The 19,522-nt window shown below is 40.9% G+C and overlaps 1 protein-coding gene across 1 annotated transcript in view; it reads right to left on the reverse strand.

Moving 5' to 3' along the window:
• Positions 1–19,274, reverse strand: part of LOC104156990 (centromere protein J-like) — a 37,159-nt gene extending 17,885 nt beyond the window's left edge. Inside the window, exons 1-8 of the mRNA XM_009709340.1 lie at positions 19,194–19,274; positions 18,822–18,953; positions 16,377–16,473; positions 9,729–9,870; positions 7,886–7,994; positions 5,573–6,995; positions 4,514–4,637; positions 767–932 (exon numbers count right to left, since the gene is read on the reverse strand). Of these exons, the coding sequence (XP_009707642.1) occupies positions 767–932; positions 4,514–4,637; positions 5,573–6,995; positions 7,886–7,994; positions 9,729–9,870; positions 16,377–16,473; positions 18,822–18,953; positions 19,194–19,274 (2,274 nt within the window). The remainder of the gene's footprint in view (positions 1–766; positions 933–4,513; positions 4,638–5,572; positions 6,996–7,885; positions 7,995–9,728; positions 9,871–16,376; positions 16,474–18,821; positions 18,954–19,193) is intronic.
• Between the last annotated feature and the right edge of the window lie 248 nt (positions 19,275–19,522).

Consider the following 19,522-nt stretch of genomic DNA (forward strand, 5'->3'; position numbering starts at 1 on the left):
CTCCTTTATCACTGTCTCACATGGCTTACTATTTTTTTCTTCTCTTTAACAGTGATTCTTCTAGAATATTACTTAAAGTCATATTATGTCCAGCTGTTTTTAATAGGGATAATACCCACAGATATTCAGAGATTACTTTATCACTAAGGAGGTTGAAACAGAGGATTCAAACAGATAGAATCCCCTGAAGGGACTTAGAAGAAACCACAAGAAATGACTCAGGGATGTTATTAGGCAGGTTAGGTTGTTAGAGACACAGCTAGATATCATCAAAATACCTCAAAGCCAAAGGTCAGGATAGTTGAAAGAAAAAAAATCAACACACTCTCAGCTGAGGGATGAGAACAGAGAATGATGGCAAATAATACTGTGCCATTGGCACAATGTCTCTTTGTATCAAAAAGATGTAAAGCCCACTATGGCAGGATTTGGAAATGTTTCATAAGCCAGCTCAGACCTGGGCAAATCAGTACAAGGAAATATAAGGAACACGTGAATGTCTCAACCTTCCTTAAGAAACCGAAGGCACAACCTAATTTTTTTCTTATATAAAGAAAGTGGGATGTACATTTAAAACACAAACTAAAGCAATGTCCTATTAACATAAAAAATCTTCACTGTACACACAATTGTCCTCAAGAAGTAACATGAATAATTGGCCATCTGTGGTAAATGGAAGGATTCAGATGATACTACCATAAGATGCCTGCATGGAAGGATATTAATTGATGAGAACTGCATATTTATTCTACAGAAGACAGCTTACTTGTATTTCTTCTGATTTCATATTTTCTTCAGTGACTCTCGTTGTTCCTTTGAACTTGCTATGAGCAATTTTTTCTTTCTGCAGTGGGTGAATTTGGTCTCTGTTGTATTCCAAAGGGTGAGTCAGCTCTTGGCTTCTGGCAGTCTTGAGCTGGTCCATTTGTGTTCTGTTCAGAAAGTAAACAGAGAGTATTAAGTTGGCATACAGACTATAACAAAGGACTGTCTTTAGATGCACCTTCTTTGGGCATGATTTCTGGAGGGTTTGGGCATGTCCCATATATGCTGGTACTATTGGGGGTGGCAACAAGTTATTAGCACTTGTCTAAATTGAGGTCCTTCATCACTGGATGTATGTGTTCAGCTGCAAAATTTATGCTATTGAGCAGATGGAAAAAATTCTCATTGAAATTTTCTGACAACATAATGACCATGAACTTACAGGCTTTTAAACACACTTTCTGTTCAAAGAGATAGCTAAATTAGGGCAGACCTGCAGAAGGCATAGCTCATTCCCTGGCATTGCACCTATGAAGCACTTCATGCAAGGCTGGGGACTGAGCTGGATTTCCAGCAGACCAGTCATTACTCCAAATCAGAACATCCATGGACCTGAATGAAAGGGGATAAAGTACTTTACTTTCCATAGGTAAATATACTCCAAGAGTTAAATGTGGGAGCTCAGCACTCAGAAGACATTTTGCCTTTGAACTCAATGTCTCAAGGCATGAGTGGTCTGGAAGTGCACTTAAAAACTCAACAGGAGGGGAAGAGTATAAACCTTTACATATCCTCAAACGGAGTATATTTGTATGACTATGATCTAGCTGCTTAGTTCATTTTTATCATGATATTAAATTATTTGTTAGCTTCCTGCTTCAGGTCACTTCATGACCTACAGCCACCATCTGGCCATCACTATTACTCAAAAAGCAACATGAGCTACAGGAGGCAGCCATGACCTCATGTTTTCCTCTCAGTAATGGAGTTTAGCACTTCAGCAGAAAAATATGAAAGTTCTCAAAGATACTAGGAAGTAAACGAACTCCCCACATCCTGATGCTCTTTACAATTCATTACTTAAGTTTTATTTTTTGTTGTTTTCTATCCTAAATAAGACTTTCTAATACTCTGGCTAAAGGCATGCTAAAAGAAGTCTCAGCAGTAGTCAACAGAGCTATTAATTCTCCTCACAGTAATGCAGTCAAATTAGCAAATATAACCCCTGCATGATTACATCCAGCCTACCGCTGCTCCATAACCAGACCAGTTGCCTTGAAATACAGTGTACTAGAGCAAAAAGCAAGACACAAGATCTATGTATAACCTCTTCCACTGAAGACTGAACAGTACTGTCTTAAGTTTCATGCAAACGTGCAGGTAGCTATTCCTTCCAGCATCTCAGCTGATATGAACTTCTTCAGAATTGCACAAGAGTTACAAATTACTAATCAGAGCTGGAGCATGAACCCAAACAATCAATTATGCAGAGTGCTATATTGCTAGCATGACATCTGGTCTTGGCATTGGCCATCCAGCACTGCACAAGGCCATGCCGGGCAACGTTTGGGAGTTAGTGCAGACCAGGGATCAGGTCCAGCAGACAGCTCAGATGCAGCCACTCTGATCTGCAGGGTAAGACAGGTTGGTCATGTGGGGGTGTTCTGCTGTGCCTCTTTGCCTCAACACTAGAAAACAGAACCTGGCCTGAGGAAATGTAATAACCAAGGACACTAGGAGAACACACAATACTTCCTTGGAGCCTCTGACAATCAGTTCATACCCCAGCTATAAATTGCAAATAGGTGCACAACACAGATATAAAATACATAAAAAAGGCTAAGCACTTTGTGCTAACTCAAATTCTTGCACGTATCCCAGGCACACCTCTGCATGAAGAACATCACAGCAGGCTGGCTGTGAGGCAAAAACATACAAGAAGCAAAAGCCTTTTTTCCAAGAAAAAGTCTTTTAGCAAAATGCAGATGGGAAAAATTAAAAAAAAAAAAAAAAAGAAAAAAAAAAAAAAAAAAAAAAAACAAACACAAAAACCAAACAAACAGGTTGGCTACCACTGTTGGTCCAGAAAGAGTGCAGATTCAATTCTACAAGGAAATTATGTATTAAAAATGGCAAACAAGCTGTCCTTGTTGAAGGAACAAGGAAGTAACTATCATTGAATCCTCTGACTGATGCCAAAAACCAGCAGCAGCTACCTCAGTTCTGCAAGGGTGGAGTCACAGGCTGCTGCCTTGAGCGCTGTCCAGGCTCCGTTAGGCATCAGGTACACACAACATGCTGCATCCCAACTGGTTTTACCCTCTTGCCTGTATTATTTGTGTCTGCAAAGGTCTGAAAACAAAGTGCTTGGAAACGAAAGAACGGATAGACTGGGCAGGTCCAGGCATGTCGTGCTGCTCTCAAAAGGATTTTCATTGCCTCCAGGAAGCACAAGTTGTCAACATGACACAAGTGAAGTGTTATCAATGTCGTGGTCATCTTGTGTTCCTGACAGGGTTACTGGTTTAAAAATACAAAGCAGATTCTCCAATTGCATAAATCAGCACAGGGCCAACAGAGTCAAGGAGGATAAACTGCTTTTCACAATTAGTTTTAGCTCATAAATCAGAAAAAGTGAGTGGAGAAAAAAGATGTACACATTATACTACGCAGGCATTTTTGGATAAACATCTGTGTGGAAATGCTAGAGGCTACTATGGCTAATGCCATGACTAAATCCACAGAAAGCTCTTTTAAAAACCTGCACTATTATGAAAAAAATCAAAGCTATGTCATCTATGAGGCAGCACCGTCAGCAGGCAGAGAATGCAGGGCTGGCAGAGTGCAGCACTGCAGTAATTCTGCACCAGTACGTCACTTCACAGCCAAAATTTACACCAGTAAAAGTAAAAGCAGCACCTAATTTCATTAACAGTTTTATGAACTGCCAAATCCCACAAATATTCACATCTGGAACACCTATCACAATCAGCCAGAGATCATCTTCCAATATGTTTGCAAGATCACAAACAAGAAGGATCTTTAATGAAACCATTTATTTTTAAGACATTGAAAGTATTTTTCTGAAAGACAGCTCTAGGCAGAAATGATACAAACTAATAAATGTAATTCAGAAATATCTTTCGGCACTAATCCCATGGTCTTTGAAATCAAGAGGAATGGACAAGCAGATACGAAAAATATTTTCTTACTTTGCATTATATATTAAAATAAAAATCCAAATCAATATATTACGCTACTTGGGCACTAGTTAAGAACTACACTTGAAATGCAAAGAGGAAAAGAATCTCTCCTGTGTTTACAGTAGAGGTTACAGTACCTAGTAATTTTTAACATTTCATCATATTAAAAATACATATTTGATTTGATTGTAAGCATGCTCAAATTTTATTAGAGGTATTTACATGATCCCATAGAACAAATTATCCTGAGTTCTTACTGATTTCAGTGTAACCTGAAGATGTTCAGCAACTTATAGAAAGCACTTGGCTTTACTCAGCTTTAAGACCCAAACTGTACCAGTGTTTTCAGAGTTGACCTCCTTCAGTTAGGTACTTTACTTTTAACCTAGAGAGCTAAATAAGTGTTTCAGTTCTGAGACAGCATAGATGCCCTCAAAAAGAAGCTAGCTAATAAGTAAGAATTTAGCATCCTGATTTTAAGGATCCTAAAGGAAATATTTGCCTCTATGCACACGCAAATCAATTTCTGGTGTATACAGATTTACCTGTGGAAATGCATTGCTTTCTTTTGTTCTTCTTTCACCCTAGTCAGTGAAGAGGTTCCTCTGTCATATACGCCAATCTCTAATCCTCTGGTAAGGATGTTGTGGGTTTCTTCTATAAAGACATCTATGTTAGTACACAGAACTTTGTGAATATTTATGAACCCTCTCTACGTATTTAAAACCACGGCCTGCGTAAGTGCAGTAGGCTTTACTGCTTAATCTGTCAAAAAGAATTAATGTATCTTTGCCTAATTATGCAAGTACTCCATTCCCTGTATAGTTCTTAGTAGTGCAGTCCAAGCCCTACGAATCATGATACATTAAATGGATTTGGGAATATATCAGTGTCAGTAGTTGAATTTCTTTTCAGAAATGTGAATGCCAAGTGATAGTTCAACCTTATTTTGAACTTAACTTCAGTGGAAATGAAGAGAGAAGAAAAACCAAGAATCAGTTTAACAAAAAGGACTAAATCCTGCACAAGCAGGATACCATTTCATTGCCAGAGTAATATCACCAGGCCAAAAGGCTAGAAAGATTGGTTGACCAAAGAACTGGGGCCATACGAAGGACAAACTGAGTGAAGATGTTCTTAGGAAATCATCAGTTTCCACTGATGTGAGGCTTTCTGTATCTTAGGAAGAAAACATGCAAGTTTGAGAAATTATTTTGCCCATCTTTTCTAAAGTCACATTCTCTCTGAGGAGGGTAAATAGAAAATGTGAACATCTCACTGTCAAGGGGTCAATGGGAGGAACATACCTAAGCTACAAGGAATTCTAGTACTGGCTCCAGGGACACACTGAAAGTCAAAAGTCTGCACCTGAAAGCGCACCTCAGGTGACAGACTTAGGAAAAACGGCTAGTGATGATGAAGAGCCAAGCAGAACAAAGGGCTTACAGATATCTCTCCCCTCTTCTCTTTTTTCCAGTTTAGGAGTGAGAAATACTGACAGAGGTGGGCATATACCTAGGGATCACAGGCAGAGTCATAAATGCAAGAGAATTTTTTCCCCCCTATGGAAAATAAATATAATTCAAAACTCGGGTAGCTCTTACCTAATGTGTCTGTGAACAGTTTTTTCTGTGGTTCCTCCACAGCAGGGGTTTCTTGAATCTTGAAATTAGGAATCTCACTGGCCATTGTTGAGCATGGCAGATGTAGGTTTTTAACATCCCTGGCCCTATTCTCATTCTTTGATTCAGGCTCCTGCTCTCTCCTTTTCGATCTTGTGAGATGAAATTGGGACTGCTGAAGGGAAGAGCGAGCCTTGCTCCCTTTTGTCCTGACAGCCCCAGTACTGGAATCACTGCTGCTTGTGCTGCAGGAGAGACCTTGTTGTCTTGAGATCGCTTGAATATCTTGTTTCCTTGGGGGTGATCTGCTGTACTTTTTACCAGACATTTTTTCAGTTCCACTGGGCTCATCACTAGCATAATCATCATCAGAGAGATCCAAATGCCCATCAGTATGATTTACTCCCTGAGGGCCATGCTGGGAGGGATACTGAGCATGGCGAGATTTGAGGTCATCATCACTGTTGGAGGATAAGCAGCTTGACTCACAGGACAAAGATGCAACATGCCGTGTTGAGGCAGCCATCCCCTTCCTTTGCCACTCCTGCTGCAAGGCTAAGGATGAGCTTCCCTTCTCTACAGTCTCTGGTGAGCTACATGTAATTTTTACTATCTTACCATTGACCATCTTAAACCCAGCATGGATTCGTCTTTTGCTTTCTGAGATCTGGCTCCCCGAAACGAGTTCCTGTGGGCATACCTGAACCCACTTCTGACCCTGTGTGAATGCAGGGCCTACACTCCACTCTGCCTCCTTGATGCGACCTCTGTCTAAATCCTGAAGTGGAGAATGCTTTTGCAGGACTTCCAAGGGGGTTTTTGCTCCCTCTGTGAGATGATCCTTCAGAGGCTGATCCACTCCACCTAGGTTCTTTTGCAGGGTACCCTCCACAGGTCTTGCATTACTTCTGCCTGCTTGCCCTAGAGAATCCATATGATGAGTTTCCCTTTCCTCACATACTTGTAGGTTCTTTTCTGTTACTGTTTCAGGACATGGTTGCAGGATTTCAGGCCACCTTCTCTGTGGTGAGTCAAGAGGATTTTCTTTTGCATCTTCATCTCTCCCAACCACTTCTTTTTCTTCTGCATTTTGCTCAACTACTTTTGCTTCACAGTCAGTCTGAGCCTTGATCTCCCACTCAGCTAAAGCACAGTCTGCTTTTTTTTCATGTGTACCCATCTGCATGGAGCTACTGACCTGCAGATTTAACTGAGAGCATTCCCCTGGCTGCAGTATGCCTGCATCTACTTGGCCAGGCTGGGAGAAATGACCCCAGCAGTCCAAACCAGCTCTTCTGGAATGCTTGCTGTCTTCTTTCAAAGGTTTCAGTTGATTTTTTTTGAGCCTTGCTGCACCTTCTTTTCGTTTCAGAAAAGACTTCCGAGGTGTTACTTTTGCCTTGCTCTGAAAAAAGCGCCAAAAATACTGCCAATCACAGTCTGAGAATCATTCTCCAGAAAGGAAGATACTTATGATAATTGAAGAAGCTGAGAGACCAGAAGTCTTAAAGACACTGGCTATGGATAACTGAATATGTAAGTAACAGCCTCAAGATTACAAGGAAGTTACGAGAACTTTTAAAGTGATCTCTATGTGATGTCCTCATTAATTCATTAGTACAGTCAGATGGTTAAGGTGTTGCTAAGTGTTTATATGACAGAAGACGAGAAAAGTTCTGTCTGTCTTTGTTTTTAAAGGATGTTTGAGTGTTTTTTACAATGTGACACAGAAATATATAAATGCATCAGTTTGAGATATTATTTTGCCAGAGAGACATGAAGAAAATTCCTGAGTGATGAAATGTGCATCTTCCAAGTCAACAAGCCTAACAAAATGCTGAGTCTGACACCTAGAGGTGTCAGACATTAACTCATCTCAAACTGCACATAAGGCAAAAAGCAGTATTACTGTACTTGGCCATTCTACAAAAACTGTATTTGGAAATGCCCCCATTCTTGCATTAGTGACACATGAGAGACTGCATGGACCATTTATTATGAAATAAACTAACAGAATCAACCTTGAGGTCTAATTCAGCTAAGTGCGTTGAGACTCGGGCACAAACTATGACTCAGAAAGTATGTGGAAAGAAAGGAATCCAGTGGTAAACAGTGGGGAATATGACTGTGACTGAGTAGTACAGTTTTTTTACTTTTGGGAAAAATCTTCCAATATCACATGAAAGAACAGTGGAAAAATGTGCTGCCATGCAGTGAGCCAAAACAGAGCTGACAAAATACCCAAGTCCATGCGAACTTGTCAAAAACAAAGTGAATGCATCAATGACACAGTACCTGCTGCTCCTTCTGCTGTTTTTCTATGAGATGACTGTCTACTTTAAGTTGTTTTTCAACAAATTCTTCAGAGGTCTTCTGTCTAATACCAATTGCTGGTGTGATTGGCCTAGGCAAGGAACAAGAAAGTATTTATTAGTAAGGTTCTCCAATTAGTTTTCTTTTGATAATTCTCATGGAGCTGATGTTGAGTTTGGAACTGAAATGTTCTCTGCAATTTTTTTAAATGTGAAGCATGTTAGTAAAAAGCCCACTGTTATGTGACATCTAAGTCTCACTTAAAAAAATTCTGTCTGGACTAAACATTAAATATGCTTTTTGCAAGCAACATTTTTGGCTGGCATCAGTCTCTCCTCAAAAACAGAAAATAATTAAAAGGAAAAATATTTCAGGCATTTTCTCCAGACTAGAGCTGGTTATAGTCACAAAGAACTCACTACCTCTCTGACAGAGTGGCTTGAATTAGCCAGTGAAGAGTGATAGAGAAGAAAAATAATGTCTATAATGTTGTGGACTAACAAATTGAACACTGACTCAAAATGAAGCATAATACTGCATATATGAACATATCTTATTTCATTGGAAATTGGAAACTTAAGGCTTAGAGCCTTAAGTTAGTCACTCACTAATAATTTCTACTGAATAATAAGAAATCCTGGGTTTAATAGAGGTACTGATTATGCAAAACATTACTGTTCTTTCTATACCCTACCTCCCCCTAACACCACTGTACCACAAATAATCTTTCCATATGTTTGGCTCTGTTAGCCCACAACATGGTCTAATAGGATTAGATTTGTGGATCAAAACTGTTGTTGCTGCGGACTCAGTGTTAAATAATACACATTTCAGGGAAATTTACTTCAAAACAACTACAGCCTGGTCCCATAGCAAAAATGTCACGAAGAGCTGGAGTACACTCCATGCTTTAGTTTCATCCTGCTCATGCTAAGACCACAAAATGAACCAAAGCACAAAAAGCAGGGGTGACTGGGAGACAGATTTCAGAACCTCACTGCTGATCCAAAAAAGCATACGTGGACAGAGGTTCTTATGGTCCTGCCACCTCTTCCCAGACTTCTGCTCTGGAGGTCCCCATCTTCCTTCTCTGCCCAACTCTTACACGATTAATGCACTCAGACACACTCATGTCACCTACTCTCAGTCTGTACTTGCCCAGAAGTTTGCTGCTTCTCTTTTATACTTGATGTAAGTCTTGGTGTGCCAAAAAGCTGCTGCTTCTGTCTGTAACTCTACAAGCATTTCTTCCATCACTAATGTCAACGTACCCATTCTTGCCTAGCCGTGAGCAGGCTCTCAGTGTGCTGGTACAACTCCTTTTGCAATGCAGTGATGAACCAGATCAGAGAACTGATCCAAGTTAAAAGTTAAATTTCTCCTCTCTACAGATAATTTTAACAAGGATTACTTCGCTGACCTGTTCACTGTATGGGCCCATAAAAATTGGTCTTGGTACAGCTGAAGAGGCAGAGCAAGAACAAGAATGAATGAGCTACTCAGACTGATGCTGCCATCACAAACTGATGGCTACTGCAGAAGAAATGATGGTATAACAAAAGATGTTATCTCTCCCTGCCAACCTTTGCCTCACTTCTATTCTTTGAAGATCACAGTTGCAAAACCAGTTTAAATTGGCTAAACCAGCATCCTATTATATAGAAGTAGATCAACTGCTAGTCCCTAGACCTGTGCAATCTCTGCCCATGCATACCTGCCACTCTCAAGCAAAAGAAAGAGTCTTTATGTTGCAAATATAACACATACAGTATGTGTACAATCAAGGAAAACATGCTTTTGTAGCTTGACTAAGAGAATTTCTCACCTGTCTTCTATGTTTCCAGTCTTTGTCTTCCCCTCTATGCCAAAGGGAGATGGAAGAATCTCCTCCTTTACTTGTTCTCTTTGTTCTTCTTTGACAGCAGAAAAAGTTCCAGGGAAACTCCTTTCTTTTAATTGACTGTTATCTAAGCAGTAGGAAAAAGGTCAATGAAAACAAAGCCTTTATAGAATGAATAAATGAAAAATAAACATCATAAAATAAATGATAAACGTTTATATTTTCAACAACATATGCAAGATTTTGATTTTAGAATCAAAACTTTATAGAATAAGAATACTTTTTAGAATACAATTGAATTAAGTAGGTGGAATGATGCAAGCCATGAAAAAAAGGAGCTCCTGATCCTCAAGTCTAGTTGCTGGAAATAAGGAAAGGGCAAATGGTATGATTTGTACTCCTGGCCTTTATGGATTTGCAGTGCTTGGTTGATGTGTTCACTGCAGAACACAGCAGTGGACACACTTTGCTAGACAGTACCGAACTACTCATGTGCCTGTAATTATGTGACCTTCAAGCCGGTTCATTAAACAAGCAGTATCTGTACACATGAGACTCTCTAACTGGGCATTTTCTATTCTATTTCACAAAAGTGCAAATTTGTACATCTTCCTATTGAAGCTTACTGGCTATGTTCACTACAAGAAGGAGGCTTCCACTTCAATTAATCTTTTTTCTAAGTGTCAGCTAATGGAGACCTGTTCTTTTAGTTCAAATTAGGCCTGTCAACTGGACCACAAAGCCTTCACTGGCTCATTCATATTTACACACTGTTGCTGTAGCCAGGAACTATATAACTCACTTCATCACATTAATGCACCCAGTGCTACTGAGAAAGGACTTTCTGGTCCAACAACAGGAATATGAAAGCTTTATATCCTTCCCTCAGCCTTTCCCAGCTACACACAAAAAATCTCCAGTCCAATGGTAGACAAGCAGTGCTGTTTCTGCAGCCTTCTCACCTGCCTTACACCAGAATATGGTTGAGGAGACAGAGGTGACACAGCAGGTTGATGGCAGCAAGGGAAGCAGAACCCACATGTCCCTCCTCACAGTCTCATGTGTGGAGCTATGCTGTCTCCAGAATGCTCTAAAAGGAGAGGTGCCGCAGCACAGTAATCTTCAACTAGTGCTCCCCAGTGTAAGGCAAGAACTATGTGTCCAAGCAGCTGTGTAATTCACCTTTGTTTTCTTTTCTGTTCTCTTCTTGAGCATCTTCTCTGGAAAGTTTTTCTGTGGGGCTCTCGGTACACTGAAACAATGGCTCGGTGCTTATCCCTTCAAACAAGAATGTGAAGTGTTATACAAGCTGTTGGTACACTCACGTTTATGTTTCCGGCAGTAAAAACCCACACTCATCACAACAGTCAGGAAAGTCTCAGTTCAGCTCAGTCCTCAAACACACATTCAACTGATGCATATTTCAAAGGCAACTGCACTGACCAGCTTCCAGTCAGGAGTTAACCTGATGTACTAAGGCCTCTGCACCTTCAAGCCTTAGTTTTACACACACAAAGCAGGTCTAAGTCAGCGCTTCTGTCAAAAAAAGCAGTCATCCTTCCGCTTGTCCTAATGTGCTCTTGCTCCCAGGTTCCTGCTGTCCTCATCCACACACCCCTCTCCCATTTGTGCTAGCAGAAGTATTTCTGAAGCTCTCTGATAAACTGCACTGGGCAACTGACCCAGGCTCAGGTTAACCTAGCATGAAAATAATAGTGCCAGGCACAAGAAGGAGACAAGACTCTTTCAGTGAGAGTACTGGTCCTAAACTAGGTTGAAGAATATGAAATTGAAGTTTCAATTGTACTACGGGACTGCCTCACAGCATGGCAGTCAGATCTTGCCATAAAAGTTCAAAGGAATCCAGGATGCAAGTCTGATTTACATCTTCTTCCCCTTTAAGTGGTTTCATTCCCACTTCTTTTTGTTCCTCTTCCCTCTATTTTGAAATCAACTTTTGATTTCTTGCAAATCACTCTTTCTTCTTCTTACCCTCTGGTGTCTTCCCACAGAAGACAAGGCTGGCAAAGTGTAGCAAAGAGAAGATGTCAAGTAGCAGCTGATGTTGTTTTTCCTTCAGACAATGCGACTCCATATCAATATGAGAAACGCCAAGATTGCTGATGAAGAGCAGGCCTTCTTAGCTAAAGACACATGTTCTCTTGCCTTTGGAAGCTATATCCACTTCCTACTTTTTATGCTTCTCCTCCTAAATATAACACACTCCCTACTTCATATAATTTAGCTTTTCCAATTTAATGACTTTTTGCTCCATTTATATCTACAAGGCCAAATTTCTCTGTCAGTATGAGAGGCAGGATGACTGCGATTCAAAAAGTAAAAAAAATCAAGTTTAAAATGTTTTAAAAGCTTTTATAACAAGCCACCCTAAAAACCAAAGCACCTTCCCCTGACCTGCAATAAAATCAGTAACAATTACTATCAAGGGCAAAAATTCACAGGGATAGCACAATAGCCTCAGCTTCAAATTTCCAGCACTTTTTACCCACCTGAATCTGAAAGCTGCACGTGCTCGCCTGAGATTTCTGAACTGCTCTCATTTGGCACAAACAGCGGGGACCTGCTTTGCCAAGCAGAGCACATTGCCAAAGGAGAGGTCTGTAAGCACTCTGGGCTCTCAACTTGGGAAGAATTTTCTGATGGGAACTGGACAGGAATTAAAGTACCCGGAAAGCATGGAAGAGGTGGCATCACGGCTGCTAGTCGGGAAGGTATCCCAGGAGAAGCAGAAAAGCCTAAAAATAATTACCAGAGAAGAAAAATTAGAGAAGCTTAAGACAAACATTTCACACCAAACTGGAAATCTTGTGCTAAACTGGTATTGCACAAAAACAATGTTGCTTTCATGTTCCCTAGTGGTTTGCATGTTCAGAGCGAAATAACCAAATTCTGGTTTTGATATTTTATTTAAATTGTAAAATGTGCTTGCTGCAACCATCAGTCGTAACCAAAATTATTGTATGCTACAGGAATGCTGAATTAAAGAGAATTTACGAAGTACTCCTGAGCATGTAAGACACACATTTCCCCTAGGACTCCTTAAGTCCCTTAACAGGTGAAAGTTAGGTATTGCAAAGTATCTGTGAGGCACTCCTCAATGCAAAAGATGGGATGATATTCCCTTTAGCTCTGGATGGCTGGTTGCACATTGTATTATAAAACTTCCAAGTGGAAAAGATGTAAGCAGTTTTGCATAGGGACCAGAGGCCAGGCTATACTTCCAGGAAGGAAATCCCTTTATAAGGTTACAAAATTAGGCTCGCTTCTTATTTTCTTTCTCCTCATCATGATTCCTTTCTGTCCTGTGACCTGACTTCAACAAGAAGGATAGAGAGTACCTGCAACTGAAATTGCCTCACTCCCTGCTTAAGACACTTTTTGGAAGAAGGCTGATCTGTGGATTCTAATCCTGTCTGGCACAGACTCAAAAAAAACCCCAACTCTGGGGCTCTCTATTTCTGGACAGATGCGCTAACCATGCAGCTAACAGGTGGGCAGAGCCACTTCTGTCTGTGTTACCAGGAGACATTAAAATGACAACCTGTAATTCAATGAGGTTTTGATTTTACTGTTGGTCACTGGATTATTTCTTTAAATGCATGGCAACATTAAAGCAACTACCATTATCACAATAAGATAAATCATAGCCCTCATAGTTCTTCATGTTTTACCTCTTTAAAGCTTAATGGGACCAGATTATGCAATGTCTTTTGCTACCTTCAGCCTACACTGCCTCCACTAACAAATAAAAACTTTCAGTGCAGATTTTGGTCAGCTTTTCATTCAAGCAAGCATTTGTTTGTGGCTTTATATGTTAGCTAAATTTATCTGGATATGTAAATACAATCAAATAGGATTCTATAAACATATTTCTTACTGTATGAGCTTAGTTTTGAGTTCATGATACTAACTGTACTTGCTTGCTTCAGAAATGCATGAAGTGATTTACAGCACTGGGGCAGAGGGAAGAGAAGTTTGCATGATGATGTGCAGCGGGACTCAAGGCATTTTCCTTCTCACACTGTTCAATCCTTCCTGAGAACCTGAAGAAAGCGGTGTAGACGAGCTGTTCTGCTCACACTGAACCAGTGGAAGTAACAACAAGCATCTTGCTATTTGTGGCATTTGGACAGGGATTAATGGGCAACATAATTGCCCTGTGGATGTTCTTCTTTGATTAGAACACTTGGAAGCCGCAGACTGTGTACTTGTTCAACCCGGTCATTGCAGACAGCTTGCTGAGCATTTGCCAGCCATTTCAACCAGACTCTTCTCTGAGGCAAAAAGCACAGGATCATGAAGGTTTCATTTACTCAGCCATAATCTTCATCCTGTCTCTTTCTCAAACTGTCTCTCTAGTATACAGCAGTGGCTCTTGACAGCTACTTCGCAGTGGTATAGCTCCATCAGGAAAATTGGTACAATGGCAGCCAGGCCTGCTGGTATCACTGCTGGTGTGGCTTGGCTTCAGGCTGTGGGGTCGATGGCTGAGATCCTGCTTACCCCGCTCAATCAAAAAAACTGATTGTCACACAGCATCAAGTTGGAAAATGAGACCTTCAAACAGATGTGACACTGTGTTCTTTCTCAAGTTTCTTGTTCCCTTCAGTCTCTCATTGCTTTGCACTGCTGGCATCATCGGGAAGCTCAGAAAGGTCCTCACAACACAAGACAACCTGAGCAGAGAAAGCCAGGCTTGTGATGGTCACTGTGGGAGTGGTGTCTGGCCCTTGCTTCCTACCTGGTGCATATACCCCAGTGTACACCTCTACTGCTTGCGTCCATGCTCCGCAGCTCTGACGGCCATACAGCTTTTCAAGTTGCTGTTAACATGTTCAATGTCAGTGTCTGCTGCACCCCAAGAGTGTGATGGATCCGGTTGTTCATTGTTTGTCCAGCCTAATTTTTTGTCATTCCTACAGAAGGTTCTCTGACCTCATGCAGCTGAGAGGGAATGAAGAAAAGCCCCAGAGCTCAGATATTCTTAAAAGACAATGACACTTGAAGCCAGCAGAGACCTTTTTGGATATATTTATACAGATCTAATTACGCATGTATAAAAGTTTAAAAGACTGGGGTTTTTTATTTTCTTCTATTTTTGTTACACTGGCAGTAGAGGGAATTTAAAAGCCTGCAAGCATTTTCCTGGATAAGCATTTTTCTCAACCCTTTTATTTTGTTGGCTAATCACTGCTTTTATATACATTAGCAAGGTAGATGAAACTTGATAAAATTTCAATTTATTTTATGGCAACAATAATGTAAGGTCAAGTTTCCCTAAAGCCAACTAACAAGTGCCAACTCTCATAATTTCTGGGGTAGGGGGTGGGGGGAAGGCAAAAGACCATACGTTCTCGGTGGTTTTATTATTATCATTAACTCTGCCTAAAGTAAAGCCTATTGTTTTGAGTGGACCTTTGCAAGCTGATGTTCCTCATATGGTAAATGAAATAGAATTTTGATTATAAATTGTTCTGTCCAACCTGGTCAAACTAAGTGTGCTATGAAGTATTTTGATACATGCATGGAGGGACAGCAAAGGGCTGTCTAACTGAGAGGACTTCCTGACACTATGTATGGTTGGAACATGGGAAGAAAATTTTGAAAAAAATGTAGCTTTTCAGCTCTAAAAGGCTATTTGTAAGACCACATCAGGCTACACTGAGCTCTAGCATGCAAGGTGCCATCACCTAGTTCTTCTATCTTCTGAGACCTTAGCAAAATGAGACTCTTGCAGCTCCTCGACTGGGCAAAGAAGCTTAAAATTAGACTGACAAAACTGATGCCAGATCAATGCACAGATGCAGACAGGATGCCTTAGGCTGCTTAGGCTCCTTTCACATGGGTTAGGTGAAGTTGCCTCCCCAGCAGGTTACCTGAGGAGCAGCAGCAATCCAAGGATCATCTGGCCCTCCTATGCCCTTACAGATGCTCCCTGTCTGATGTTATGCACAAGCAGCCCTGCTAAAGCCAGGCCAATGATGTCACAAGTCTACATGATTTCCCTAAATTCTTCTTTCACCATGGGGTCACATGCTGAAGAGAATGTGCTACTACTGTGGACAGGGTGGGAGCAGTGAGGGGGCTTGTCTTTTTCTACTTGCTGAGCAGATGACGGTTTATGGCAACGTCCCTGGTAAAATGAAGCTGTTCAAGGAGTTATATCATACTGTGAGGAACAGGCTGTACTATTAAAGGTAAGAGTCTATTAACAGAAGGATGGTGTGTTGACTTTCTTCCTCTTCCTGAAGAAAAGGGTGTTTCAGCTTTTCTGTAATGCTAACCACTGTACTATAATTTTCTGCAGTACCATTCAAATCTATACTTCAACAGAAATCTGTACAGGAGGTCTGTTATTAAACATAAAGAACTGTTCCTCATGGTTCTCCTGGAATTTTAACATACAAAAGTGGAAAGAAGTGTTTTCTGGGGTTTACAGCTTGTGTGTAATGTGAATAAATAAATGTTTTAGCCCAACCACCAGAGGAAGAGCCCCCAGTCATTGAAAACAACTATCAAACCTTCTCTTTAAGGAACTGCCACATTTCACTGCTGGAGTGAAAGCATCAGCAGGTGAGGGTGCCACAGCATCAGGAGGGATTCCCTGAGTACCTGGGTTGTAAAGTGCGATGATTTTCTGCTGTTCAGCCACCAGCCTTTGCAGCTGCTCCATCTGCTGCCTCATCAGCTGGTCCTGCTGCCCTGGAGTCTGAAAATATCATAAAGGTATAGTATCAGACTACGTTTCTGGATGGTTTTTAATCAGACAGAATCACCATATCTGGACTTTGGGGGTAGGTATTTCTTAGAGCGTGTATTACTTTTAATAAAGAATGTTGACATTTGTATTTAAAACTCTTTTGCTATTTTACAACTCAGAGGGTACACTGACACTGAGCAGACAGTATGTGCCTTGCTAGGTTTTGCTACTCAGCCTCACATCAGCCAGCATTTTCTTCTGGTCTGTGTGCTGGGATTTCCTTCCCACAGAGGCTAAAGCACAAAAGGGAGAGAAGTGTTCATCTGTGTTGCGCACCAAGAAGGTGTTAGAACAGCATCAGAGCAGATGATACCCTCACATCAGGTTTCACTGTAAAACTTCAAAGTGTGCCTGGGTCCAACATTTCATTGTTTGTTGAACTATCTGATAAATGGAAATTATCAGTACCGTCGATGAGAAGCAGCTTTCAAAAGTCAGTATCCACAGAGCACAGATGCAATTAGGAGGAAATATGAGCACAGTCTGGAATTAGGGATGAAAGGATAGAAGAATGTGTCCAGTCTTTGCCTCCTCAGAAATCTCCACTAACACAGAGAAAGGACTGACTCTGTCTCTGACTAAATTGCTGCCACTGTTTCAGCAGTCCCTCTGCAGTCCAGGCACTCCCCCTTGCCTCCCTGTAGCTACACACCTATCCAACTTGTCTTGGCCTTCTGACTTTCTCAGTTTATCTTTATTTGACTTCTTCTCCCACTCATCTGTTTCTTCTGTCCTGTCCACTGGGAAGAACTATCAGAAATCAGTAGTGCAAGAGATAGGTCTTTTTTTTTTTTTCCCTTTTTTATTTATTTATCGTGAAGTACTAGATCTGTTCCAGATCTACAACTTACAGCGTGAAGATACCCTCATGTTGTTGCTGTGCCTGGACCTTCCCAGCAGTCTGCCTGGAAGTATCATTTTTCACTCTACTGCCCCTCTGTCTGGTATCACTCAAGAAGCACCATGTAACAAAGCAAACCCCAAGTTCACTTTTTCTGTACCATAATCTTTGAGAACATTTTGAGTAACTCACATAGTCAAATGCCAGAAGCCACGAAAGAACAAAGAATGCCCAAGACCCAGTATCTGCTTTTATGACCAACTGTTGATAGTTTAGGATATCACAGGATGCATTCTGGTCATCAAACTTAATGATCTGGTTTGTGTCATCTAAGAAAGGCAGTAGCAGACTCCCAGGACTCACAAGAAGTTGTCTTCAACTGCAGCTTTACCTACATTAATACTTTCCAAACAACCAAGGAATAACAAATTTCCTGTCCCTATATGTAAAGTACTAAAGTCTTGATTAGACTGAGAGCTGAAGGTGGTGAAGACTCCTGACTGGCTCTTGAGGATCCCCTTGAGTAGGGCAGTGGGGAACTGGACCCTAGGATATCCTCAAGATTCCATTTAGCAGTCCTCAGCCACAGGAAATTTAGATGGTCAAGGAGCCACTGCACTGACACAACCCAGCTCCAAACTTCCTGACATGTGACTGAAGAACAATGGTTTTTCCAGCTCCTGTCTCTTGTCCAGAGGTGGTACCAACATTGTGAAGGAAAGAAGCCCTGAGGATAGGTGGGCTTAAGGCAAGAGGCAAACAATGCAGTTTTGTTAGCACAAGTACTTCTGATTTTGACATCACCAAAAAATGTTAAAATGATGACAGACTTCTAGTGGAGAAAGTGTTGAGAAGTGTCAGCATGAACACATCCTGAATAATAAATTCAATTGTATTGGATACATAAGAGTTTCTTCAAATATGCAACTAAAGCACTGTATTGTTTGCTATGTTATGAGAAGCACATAGAGCACTCAGTGGAAGAGATACTGTGGAGTTACTCCTGTCCATCACTTTGTCAAAACTAAGAAGAGGAAAAAGTCAGAAATGGAAAAAAAGATAAAAAAGGAGATGGAGCATGAGAAGAGGACTGATAGAAAACCATATGGAAACAAGAACATGAACATGCCCCACAACAATTACACACATGAGAACGTGGAGCCAGAACATGCAACCTCTTACTAGAGCAAGGGAGATAGCGATAACTATTGAACAAGAAGAACGAGAGAAAAATTGATTAATTATCTCTTGGGAAAAGCATTTTATTGCATGGATGCATTAGAACAGCAGCATCAGACACAGGGTTATGATGCACTTCCCAGTGCTTGCCAGTAAAGCTTCCTACCTATAGACAGACAGAAAAGTTACCGGTCTTTTCTTCCTGAAGAGGCTATGCAACTATCAGAAATGTATAATATGCAGTTATAAATTCAGTGATTATTTAAAGCAAACTAACCTGCTCTGTGTTCTTGTAGGCGGGAGCACAATGGTTCATCCCAGGCTCTGAGGCGGGGAGCAGAGGAGGAGTGAAAATTTCCAAGGTGTCACTTGTATCACGGATTCCAGCCTGGGTTACACTGGAAGCAAACTTTTGAGGAAAAAAATCAGAGCTGGCCAAATAATATAATTGCCTCGTATGCTGAAAAGCTTGGTTGTGGCCCGGGTTATCTGTTGAGACATTACTGTTGCCCATCACATCACTGGCTTCTGAACTGTATGAAAGTGGACACTGCTTGCGGGAGGACTCACTCCTATTGTCAGCCCAACCCGGGGATAAGGCAGGTATGACCTTCTCAATTATTGTATTGGAAGATGGCACCATGCTTACCAGACCACTGGCAGTCTGCTGTGACATATGGTCTTCCTCCTTCAAAGCATCTGCTTCCATGCCCTGCTTTCCGAAATCCATGTTAGGAATGTGCAATAAAAACCACTATGAACAAATGTGTCATACTGACATAGTAAATCCTGTGGTTTGTCTTCTTTCCCCCCTTTTTTTTTTCATCCAAGGGATTCTATTTTTAGCCTAGGCTGAATGTAGAGTATCTTCTGACTTCAGAAACTGTAAAACATACATATATATATATTAAAAAAATACTGTTAGGGTACATGCAACACAAAAAACCTATAAAATCACAATATTTCTGCCAGCTAAAA

This window comes from Cariama cristata, unplaced genomic scaffold (genome assembly GCF_000690535.1).
Source record: "Cariama cristata isolate BGI_N322 unplaced genomic scaffold, ASM69053v1 scaffold6471, whole genome shotgun sequence".
Taxonomy (NCBI): domain Eukaryota; kingdom Metazoa; phylum Chordata; class Aves; order Cariamiformes; family Cariamidae; genus Cariama; species Cariama cristata.